This window comes from Aristolochia californica, unplaced genomic scaffold (assembly GCF_029961685.1).
Source record: "Aristolochia californica isolate CCGP_79_NKW_82.1479 unplaced genomic scaffold, dmAriCali1.0.hap1 SCAF_13, whole genome shotgun sequence".
NCBI classification, from domain to species: domain Eukaryota; kingdom Viridiplantae; phylum Streptophyta; class Magnoliopsida; order Piperales; family Aristolochiaceae; genus Aristolochia; species Aristolochia californica.
This window is the reverse complement of record NW_027181804.1, coordinates 5,800,078-5,811,319: the sequence shown is the minus strand read 5'-3', so window position 1 is coordinate 5,811,319 and position 11,242 is coordinate 5,800,078. Positions and strand designations below refer to the sequence as shown.

At 37.4% G+C, this 11,242-nt stretch overlaps 1 protein-coding gene and 1 pseudogene across 1 annotated transcript; both read left to right on the top strand.

The window, feature by feature from the left end:
* The first annotated feature begins 769 nt into the window (after positions 1-769).
* On the top strand, positions 770-3,433 carry LOC137948919 (probable purine permease 11). The gene is made up of 4 exons (XM_068795136.1): positions 770-849; positions 1,571-2,669; positions 2,766-2,881; positions 3,424-3,433. The coding sequence occupies exons 1-2, from the start codon at positions 813-815 to the stop codon at positions 2,647-2,649; spliced, it is 1,116 nt and encodes a 371-aa protein (XP_068651237.1). The 5' UTR covers positions 770-812; the 3' UTR covers positions 2,650-2,669; positions 2,766-2,881; positions 3,424-3,433.
* A 553-nt stretch (positions 3,434-3,986) lies between these two features.
* On the top strand, positions 3,987-5,058 carry LOC137948575 (probable purine permease 11; annotated as a pseudogene).
* Positions 5,059-11,242: the final 6,184 nt, after the last annotated feature.

Genomic DNA, 11,242 nt, shown 5'->3' with positions numbered 1-11,242 from the left:
TCTCAACCTTAACTGTTTTGAAATTTTGTTCTCTTCCTTACGTGCTTCTTTGTCGGCATTTTTCTCTCTACATTTAATATCCATTAACGTGTACTTTAAGATGTCATTTATGCACCCTTTATTAAGATGTTATCCTTTCCTGGAGAGCTCAGGAGAAAGGAAGAAAAAATTTCTCGAAAACCCAGCTTCTGGTTGACTTGTCTAGAGGTTTTGGATTTTTCTGTTTTTGGACATTTGGGTTTGTTATGTGGCTGTGAGAAGTTCTTCGAGAGGAGAGAGAGCCGGAAACATCGAATGTGAGGAGAAAAATAGGAGAGAAGAAAAGAGAAGTTTTGTCTTGCTTTCTTATAAGACTTTTAGCAAGCACATTATATATAAAAACTTCCATATATGCTGCCACATCACAGTGATAGCAGGTCTCGTTTCCCAAACAGAATCCCTTTTATAAAAAATAACGTACACAGGAGAATCGGAAGTTCAAAACCGATTAACAAACATTTCTTTTCTGTTTCCACCGCCACCAGCTTAATGCTCCAGTCCCGCAGGAGCCAGGAGGCAGTTGCGAGATTCTGACTCCAAATCAGGACTTTATTATGTCAACAAAAAAAACAAAAAATGACTTTTTAGTAAACAAGGGGACCATAGTACAGCGTAAAGCCACTGATTGCATCCGTTAGGTACACATTTACTTGATCCCCATCTCTCACACAGCGCGCGCCCTAACACCTTGGGCCGTTCAAGGCTTCGACTTCCCCAGCAGCTTTCGGAATTCACACTAGTGTGTTTCTGACTCGCTTTCGCTTTTCTCCTTCATGGCCGAGGTAGCTGAAGATGAGCTCAGGGTTAAAGGTCAGTAGTAAATCGATTTTGTTTTCCTTCGAGTTTCTATGAGGTGCCTACAGAATTAAAAGGAATTGAAACGTGGATACGGGATTTCCGTCTTTCACTAGTTTGATGATTCTTTGTTGTTTCGCATCTTTCTTCAATCCCATTTTTCGTTTTTGAAAGATATGTAATGTTTTGTTTACACTCATTTTTTTCTTCCTTATTTGTGAGTTTTGGGGAACCTTTTTTTTCTTCTTCTATGAATTATGACTTAAAAATTCCCTCTCTCCTTCCAAGGTGATTCCGGAAAAGACCCAATTAATTTGTTCTGCTGATCATCTACTGTTAGTAATATAGCCTTCACTATTTTATTAGTGAGGGAAGAGAACCTGGGTTCCGATGTGGTCGTTGCATTGAAGTCTAGAGACAAGAAGTTTTGTCTTTGATTCATTAAATATTTCAAACGTACGAATCGATGTTAAGTTCTTGATATTATTTCTTCGTCTTGTATCGGGCACATGTATTTCTTCGAAAAATACAAGATCTTTTACCAAGATCCCACTTTTTTTTTTCTTTTAAAATCTTTTCTTGGCTTTCTGTTCCATTTATGAAGACAGGAGCAGTGGTAGAATCTCTTATGATGCTGGAATTTATTATCATCTCTGATCTAGTTGGGTTCGTATACTTTTAAAATGAACATGCAACTGATGTTTGTCTTTCTATTTCATGTTTTTGCCGCTCATAGAATCTCAGGAATCAAAGACACCTCCCAGAGTAAGAGGCTGGCACTGGTGGTTCTTGGTGGTTTTGAATATCTTTTTCCTTCTTGCTGGTCAGTCCGTGGCCACACTTCTGGGCAGATTCTACTACGATCAAGGTGGAAACAGTAAATGGATGGCTACTCTTGTCCAAACAGCTGCCTTCCCTTTCCTCCTCATCCCATTATTCTTGGTTAACTCCAGGTCCAGTTCTTCTTCAGGGGCTATAACTGCTTGTAGTAGTAGATCACCTTCCATCTCCACTCTTGTCTTTATTTATCTTTTCTTGGGTTTACTCCTTGCAGCGGACAACATGATGTACTCATATGGACTTCTGTTCCTTCCTGTATCTACATACTCTCTTGTATGTTCAACCCAGTTGGTGTTTAATGTCATCTTCTCCTACTTCCTAAATTCACAAAAGTTCACACCTTTCATTCTCAACTCTGTTGTCCTCCTCACCTTCTCGACTGCCCTCCTTGCAACTAATAATGATGAATCTTCCGATCCTACAGGAATTTCAACTGGTAAATATGTGGCTGGATTTATTTGCACCTTGGGGGCCTCAGCCACATATTCCCTCATACTTTCGCTGATGCAACTTACGTTTGAGAGAGTTTTGAAGAAGGAAACTTTCTCAGTTGTCCTTGAAATGCAAATCAACACTTCTGTTGTGGCTACTTGCACAAGTATTGTTGGTCTTTTTGCTAGTGGGGACTGGAAGATCTTGAAAGGAGAGATGGATGGATTCACAAAGGGAAGATTATCATATATAATGACTTTGGTCTGGACAGCTGTGAGTTGGCAGGTTTGCTCTGTGGGAGTGGTGGGTTTGATTTTTGTGGTTTCATCTCTCTTTTCAAATGTGATTAGTACCTTGGCCATGCCTATTGTCCCTATCTTTGCAGTGATTTTCTTCCATGACAAGATGGGTGCAGTGAAAATTATGTCACTTTTATTGGCTATCTGGGGGTTCACTTCTTACATTTATCAGCACTACCTAGACGATTCCAAGGCCAAGGCAGCAAAAGCTGATTCTAACGAAGTCTCTGATGCTGCTCCTTGAAAAATCTTCATGATAAGCCAGTAAATTTTTTGAACTTGGAGAGTTTTGGTTTGAATACTAACAGCTCAAAACAACATGAATTATATTTGATGTTGTCAAATGCTCTCGCTTGGAAGGTTCAGTGGAAGTATTTATGATGGAATGTGGTGGAGCTTTCTAAATCCATGAGGAAGGCATGGAGTTCCTTGACTGGCATCTTTTTGAGGACGTTTGTAAATCTTTTTCCAGAAAGGTAACTCATCGATTTCAATAAAGAAGTTTTCATTTGATCCATTATGCTGAGCGAGAATTTCTAGGTGCATGTAGGATTGTAAGTAGGAAAGCAAGACGGTCATTCTTGATCTTCTAGGTGCAGAATAATTGTTCATGATGTTGCTGCAGATGCCCCTCCAGCGTTTTCCATTAATTAGTATCTATAATAAGAAGAAAAAAGCAAGTATGTAACGAGGAAGAGAACTGTTTCATATTTTATTTTGGTTCTACTCCTCGTCTAAAAGTATTAATAATCCAACTACAAATACTACTAAATCAAAAATACATTTGTGGGAAAGAAAACAAAAGGTTCTGCTTGCAAATTTGCTTCGTTTGTGTTTGCATTCGACTCCAATTGGTAGAGTGCAATTGGAAAACTTGTTTGAGCATTATCCTCTTGCGGAAGCAAGCCATATAAATCAATGGACAAGAAAATGATTGAATATAATTTGTATTGAATTCTATATAATATGATCCCTTAGCCATTGAGCTCACAATCGATGAATCTGGATTCTTTTACAGGTTCTCCGGCAGAGAATATAGTATCACAAGTGACTGTTTATGAGTTTGAGGGATCGGGAAGTCCGAAGTCAGTCCAGCAAAACATGTCAAACGGCTCTAGGGTGGCTGAGACAGCGAGATAACCGTTGATCATAATCGGATAGCTGAGATAGTGTTTTACATGCTATTAACTCTGCAACTTGTTTTTCTCGGTCTAACATAGACAGGAATTTATAAAGTATTCCATTGTTAAGTTTCTGAACTCTTTGTTTGTCCAACACGAACATGAATCAATAAAATAATCAGCAGTGCAGTGCATATTATTCGAACAACACCAGATCATTCACCAATGACCAAGCACACGACAAATCCATTTGTTCTCTTCCCAATAGCAGTTCTAGAATCCCCATCTGAACAACAAAACAAACACAAGCAGCGATGACGGAATGAGTCATCTTCCCCAATTTAATAGGGTTCTCAGAGTTCTAAAATGACATGTATCACTGATCCGTAATTTGAACCTGTCAACACTGATGTTATCTTCTTGTTTCATGTTTTTGCTGCAGTTAGAATCATAGCACTCAATGACAGCTCCCAGAGTGAGACGCTGGCAATGGTGGTTCCAGGTGGTTCTGAATTCCCTTTTCCTTCTTGTGGGTCAAGCTGTGGCTACTCTTCTGGGCAGATTCTACTTCGATCAAGGTGGAAACAGCAAATGGATGGCCACTCTTGTCCAAACAGCCGCTTTCCCAATCCTCCTCATCCCACTCTTCCTCTTCCGCCATGAGCCCAGTACTTCCCCAGCGACCATGGCTGCCAGCAGCACCATCCCGGCTTCTTCTTTCTCTCTTGTCTTTATTTATATTTTTCTGGGTCTACTCATTGCCGGGGACAACCTGATGTACTCCTACGGGCTCCTCTTCCTTCCTGTATCTACATACTCTCTGGTATGTGGAACCCAGTTGGTGTTTAATGTCCTCTTCTCCTACTTCCTGAATTCACAGAAGCTCACCCCTTTCATTCTCAACTCCATTGTCCTCCTCACCATCTCCACAGCCCTCCTCGCGACACACGGAGACGATTCCTCTGATCCTACAGGAATTTCAAAAGGTAAGTCAGTGGCCGGAGTTATCTGCACCCTGGTAGCCTCAGCCCAATACTCCCTCAATACTCTCTATCATGCAGCTTACCTTTGAGAAAGTTTTGAAGAAGGAGACTTTCTCAGTTGTGCTCGAAATGCAAATCTATACTTCAGCTGTGGCTACCTGTGCTTGTGTTCTGGGTCTTTTTGCTAGTGGGGAGTGGAGGACTCTGAAGAGGGAGATGGATGGATTTGAGAAGGGAAGGGTGTCATATGTAATGGCTTTGGTTTGGACTGCTTTGGGCTGGCAGATTTGCTCTGTGGGAGTCGTGGGTCTGGTTTTCGTGGTCTCATCTCTCTTCTCAAATGCAATTAGCACCTTGGCCTTGCCTCTTGCCCCCGTCTTTGCTGTGATATTTTTACACGAGAAGATGGATGTGGTGAAAGTAATGTCACTGTTACTTGCTGTCTGGGGGTTCACTTCATACCTTTATCAGCACTATCTTGATGATTCTAAGGCTGAGGTAAAAACAGCTGATCGTTCTAGGGAGGACTCCGAAGCTGCTGATGCTTGAGAAATTTTGAACTTGGGGATGAGTACAGGTTTGATTATTTTCTGTTCACAACAACAGGAATTTAAGAAGAGGAGGCTCTCAGATGCAGCAAGGTGAAGATACTTGGGATGTGTAAATATTTGTTTCATAAAACGGTGAGTAGATATTAATTGTCTTAATAAAGGAGCTTTGATTTTATATTGATTCATTATGATGAACTGGACTATGTTCTTGATATTGATTCTAGAGCTAAAATAATGATCATGGTGTTGCCTAACTTAGTGTTTAGTAAGTTTTCTTTTAGTAATATTTCATTAGAAAGTCCAAATTTGTATTATATTTATTCTAGGTAGTTTTTAAATACAACCATGTTATCTAGATTCATTGGATTTGTTGATAAAATACCAGTTCGTTCATCGTCCCTCGCTGGAAAGAGGAACGTTTCTCCTCCACCAAGCTCCTGCAGTTTTCGAACCACTTGGCTACTTCTCCTTCGGCTTCCTATTTACTCCCTCTGTTCCTCTCTTACGCAAAACTTTTGCAGTTTTCCGTTGTTCAAGGTATCGGCTCTGGTTGTACATCCTTATCGTTTTGCATCTCTTCGCCGGCTGTGCCAGAAGATTTATTTTCTATGGAGTTAGATAGCTGCATTTTACCATGGTGGTTTCTTTGGGATTTTGTTTTTGTTTGCCTTTATTGGTGCTGGAATGTTTTAGAATTTTGCTGATGTCATTTCTTGTATGTGATTTAGTGGTTTGACGTGTCTGTGTTTGTCTCTATCTTTCATGTTAGAGATGCTTCAGCTAGGAATTCTTTGAGATAAACTGGTGGGGACTCCGGTATACCCCATTCAAAATCTTATTTCCAACTCTTCTCTTACTCTCTACTTTCTTTTTCTCTTTCTAATTCCGGCAATCAATTGACACTTACATTATTAAAATTCACGCCTTGTCTCACATCAGTTTGGTATCAAAACGAAGATCCATTAGATAACTTTCATTTGCATTAGCCATCGAAAATCTTACAGTAGTCACTTCAAATCCTACCCAATTTTCCTTTTTCAAGCACTTGTTCGCCAACTAATTATACCAAGCAGAGCCCTCTTGAGAACGACATTGGACGCCGCTGAATGCCCATCAAATACTTGTCGTTGATCAATGGCAGCCCAACCCGACGCCCTCCAAATTTTGCTGCATTGTAAATCATCACTCAACCATCATCGAAGCCTCTCAGTTGCTGCAGACCATTCAAGCCGTCGATGACCGACATGTCCGAGCTATTCATCATCACCGACCTGCCTTTTTGACCCATCCACCATAGCTCAAATGCCGTTGGCTTCCCGTACCCCAACTAGAGCAGTCGATCTTAACATCGTCTCCAAAATCCTTTTTGTTCCATCGTTGCCGCCATCAAATGACATTGCCATCATCAACCTTTGTCGTCCATCCGCATCGACTATTGTTGTTATTAATGCAATGTGTTTTCTCCTTTTCCTCTCAAACTATCATATGGGATATCACTCAAGTCACATTGGAGTTATGCCGTATTGCCAGAGAATGCATTCAAAGGCTATCGTTCCCTATTAATTTTGTCTTTTGTCTTCTTTGCTTTGTATACCTAATTATTTGGCTATTTAGAGTAGACGGATCCAAACCGAGCCATTTCTTATATGCCTAGGGTGGGTTTTAAAGAGTTCTACTTGTGAAATAGAATAAGGAGAGAAGGAAGATATTCATAAGAAATAGGAAACACGCCATGAAAAGAGAAATATAGTTAGGATCAAACTATCCCCAAACTTTTCAATTCTCCTTTTTTAAAGGAATTACAACTTAGATATTATCCTAGCACAAGAACTTTCATACCACATCCTTGACTTCCTAAAAATAAACTAAACACATGCCATTACAAATGGATGAATCCCTGCCTACCTCTTTCTCCATCTTCCTAAAAATAAGCTAAACACATGCCACTACAAATAGATGAATCCCTGCCTACCACTTTCTTCATCTTCCTAAAAATAAACGAAGCATATGCCTTTACAAGTATGAAGAGCTGCATTTGCACCTGCTTCCTTTTGAAGTACGACAATTGTTATCACCCTTAAATTCCTCAATGTACTTTCTTCTATTTGTGTTTGATAAAATTACTTTAGAGAAATATCTACAGACCCACTACCTAAAAGTATAGAAGTGTGCCCAACATCTAGCTTGAGTCAAGTCTTTTATTCTTTGCCCAAGAGGTGATTTGTGTTTAAGCTACCCTTAAAAAATGACTAGTCTTTTTGTTGTGCCCTAAAGTTGGGTTATTATTCCGTCACTGAAAGTGTGTATTTCATACTAGAACTGTTTTGACTGGTGTATGAAGCTTTGTCATATGACTTGGAGTGATTATTCTTCTCTCACCATTATGATGTGCAAGTTGGGTCTATTGGTAAAGAACAAAAAGATCCTCAGTTTGATAGGAAGAAGTACAAGAAAGAGGTAATCAACAATGAAGAACTCTACATGTTGTGATAATCAAGTTTTATGTGGCTAGAATATCCATGGAAGGGGGAGACAAAATGAAAGCAGGATGAAGACTACAAACAAGATGCGAACAAGAAGAAGATGAATCAAATCAAGACAATCAAAATTTCTTTTTCAAGCACACAAGTTTCTTTACTAAGATTATTTGCAAGTGAAGTCACAAACAACAACTTGAGGGTGGAATGTTAAGAGACACCCACATGTGTAGGGGTGACATGGTTAGTAAATAAGGATAATTTCCACAGAGATAGAATAGAGTTGTAATTATACAACTTGGTGTATGTCCTTTTATGTATTTTTCCTTTTGAAACATGTAGCTCTAAGGGCATTGTAGTCGTTATAAACACCTTCACAAAACTATAAATATAACCTAAAAATATGGGGTGGAGCATTCAAGACTCTTCGTCTTGGCTCAAATTTGTCCATATACCTCTCTCTCTTATCCTCTTCTTTCTCTCCTCTCTCCCAAGAGCTATAATTCTTCTCTTCTCTCCTTCCCTTAAGATCTCTTGAGTTTATTCCTTGTCCCTAGAAATCAAAAGTTTTTATCAATCACACACTATCTAATGTGAAACACTAAGACAATCCTATTTCCTATGGTAAACGTACTATTAAAATTTTTTTATCTCCTCTATTATGGGGAAAACATAATATTTTTTACAAAGAACATGATCCAGTAATAAAGGTTATAATTACTAGGATTGTGTTAATGTTTGGACTAATATGTTCTATTATCAGAACCCCTACCATCGACATTCTTGGTTTATAACTTTAAGTGTTGAAATTAAAAAGCACATGCAAGAAAATATACCCATTTCATTATGGGTATACAAGTAGTCGGCTAAATTTGGGCCTCCAATGTCAACTCTTTTAGAGCCATATAAGGGTTTATATGGTCAATGACGGGTCATTCATCCCAATATTCAGGAAGCAAAATGCATAGCAAAGGATTTGATATTTTCCTTTTCTTTCTAGAATTTCTCTTCTTTAGATTTGGAAATGGGAATGCAAAATTACATTTATTGACTTACATATGCCAATTTTGTAGCATACATTTCATGTTTGATGGTGGAATAAGTTTCTCCACCTTGAAAAAAAAATTGCATAAATAAAATATGTTATTCTTCACTTTTTGAGAATCAAATTCCCAAATTAGTAGAAAAAATTAATATTTCAGCCTTTGAAATTATCAAGGTACAAATCAAATCTAAATTCCCAAGAATTCTAATGACGATACTAAGTAAGACCATGGAAGAGTCATTCATTACTGAATTTAATAAAAGAATCAAAGAGGACAATAAAGGTAATATGTCTTTCTGCCTATGACTCTTCCAAGGACAGAGATGATAATGAAGGTGATAATAATAGTCACAATGACCAAATAAGTTCTATTCCAGACTCTTAGCCAAAAGAAGTCGCACCAATAGGAGATTATTGGGATGCTGTCATTCAAAAAGTTGAAAATAAACCTAAAAAAAGGTCTTTTGCAAAATAATGGATCGTGTTTACTCTGAATTGTGTCTCAATTTTCTACTGAGTTTGGACCATCGTATTCTTATGATGTTTCTAGACCCAAGAAAGCAATCAAGGTTCAAAGACATCAATTGTATACAACTTATATCCATAAGCTATGGACAACTCAAAGATGAAGAAGTTGTTTTTTTTTTATCAATAAACATATTCGCCATCATATCAAGATAACGACAATTCAATAACAAATTAAAGTTGTTTTAGACAATTGACCTACCTTAATAAAAAAAAAAAAAATAATTATGAAAAGTGGCCACTTTGTTAAGGAATCTTATCTTGTCATTATTGTCAAACCCTTTAGTAATGGAAGATATTGGCAGTAGTCAAATATTTAGGGCAAATGGTTAGTTTGTAATGGTGGAACTAAAACGAAGATTCATTTCACCTTTTTTATTTTTTTTGTGTGTAAAGTTTCTCCATCTATAAATATGGAACCAGTGGTAGTTCTTGACATCACTTGGAAGTTAGGCGTTGTCCCTATGGTTGCCAACACTTGAGTGTTTATAAGTCTTTATTTTGGGTTCTCTTTTATTTTTGTGAATAAGATTTTTTATTTATTCCTTATTTTATACTAGTAGTCGATTCTTGTTTTATGGTATCAGAGCCATGATGGCTCAAGAATAGGCAAATCGAATGCTTCTATAAGCATTCTATCTAGACAAAGATGTAATTAGAGTTATTAAAATGTGTTAAGTCTTATGGATATTAATATAAGGTCTTCTCTCCATTTCCTCTTTAACTATCATATGGGACATAACCCAAGTCACATTGGAGTTATGTAGTATGGCCGAAGAATGCATTGAAAGGTTGTCATTCCCCATTAATTTAGTCTTTTCTCTTCTTTGCTTTGTAAACCTAATTGTTTGGCTATTTGGAGAAGACATATCCAAATCGAGTCGTTTATTCTCCTATCTAGTTGATTTTATGTCTCAGGTTTAGAAGAGTTCCACTTGTGAAACAGAAAAAAGAAGAGAAGAAAGATATTCACGAGGATGAGAAAACATGCCACAAAAAGAGAAATATGGTAAGGATTTAACTATCCCCCAACTTTTCAACTCTTTGTTTTCAAAGGAATTACAACTTAGATAGTACCTAGCACATGGACTTTCATACTACATATTTGATTTTCTAAAAATAAGCTAAACACATACCATTACAAATAGAGGAATCCCTGCCTCCAACTTTCTCCATCTTTCTATTTATAATTATCCCTCCTACCTTAAGTATTAAAATCACTATAATTTCTATACTTACAAAAATGGTAACATATCATTCTACCCCTCCATAAAATAAAACGTTGTCATTTCAAAATATGGAAAACAAACCAAAAAGTATAAGTACCTACTTGAGAGGATTATCTCCCACATCAGTTTAAATCTTCCTTGAGTTTGAGTACTTTGAGTTTGATTCTAGCATGGTGTCAAATCTAAACGGCCTCTTCTAGATTGCTATTTGTAATTGTTGAAAGATTTGGGTGATCATTTGAAGTTGTGTCTATTTATCTTCGTTCTTCTCCTCCAACTTATCCGAACAAGCAATGGCTCCATCTAGATGAGTAGTAAAGAGGTTCCTTGTTGAAAGGTGGCAATGAGTATCAACAAAAAATGCTCAAAAATAGAAAAAAAACCCTCTATTGACTAACTTAACCACTCTTCAATAATCTTCTTTTGAATATAAGAACTGCTTTGGTACCACTTGTTGTGTGCCTTAGGTTCCAAAAATTTTCACTCGTGAAACAAAAAAAACAAAGAAGGAATATGCTTGTGAAAAAGAGATAACATGTCACAAAAGAGAAATAATGGTTGAGATTCTAACTATCCCCAAACTCTTTGATTCTCTCTTTTTTAAAGAAATTACAACTTAGAGAATTTCCAAATTTAAGGACTCTCTTCGACTTCCAAAAAAATAAGCTAAAGACATGTCATTACAAATAAAAGAACTCCAACTTACCACTTTCTTCGCTTTTTCACTCATAATTATCCCTCCTACCTCCAAGCATTAAGAATTACTACAATGTCATAACACATAAAAACAAAAACTTATTAGTTTGGAGGATGTCAGGCTATTGGATGAGTTTTTTTAGCTCTTGAACAGTCATCCTGTCTTTCTATATTGGCCATTCGATTTGATCTCTAATCGGTTGAAGGATG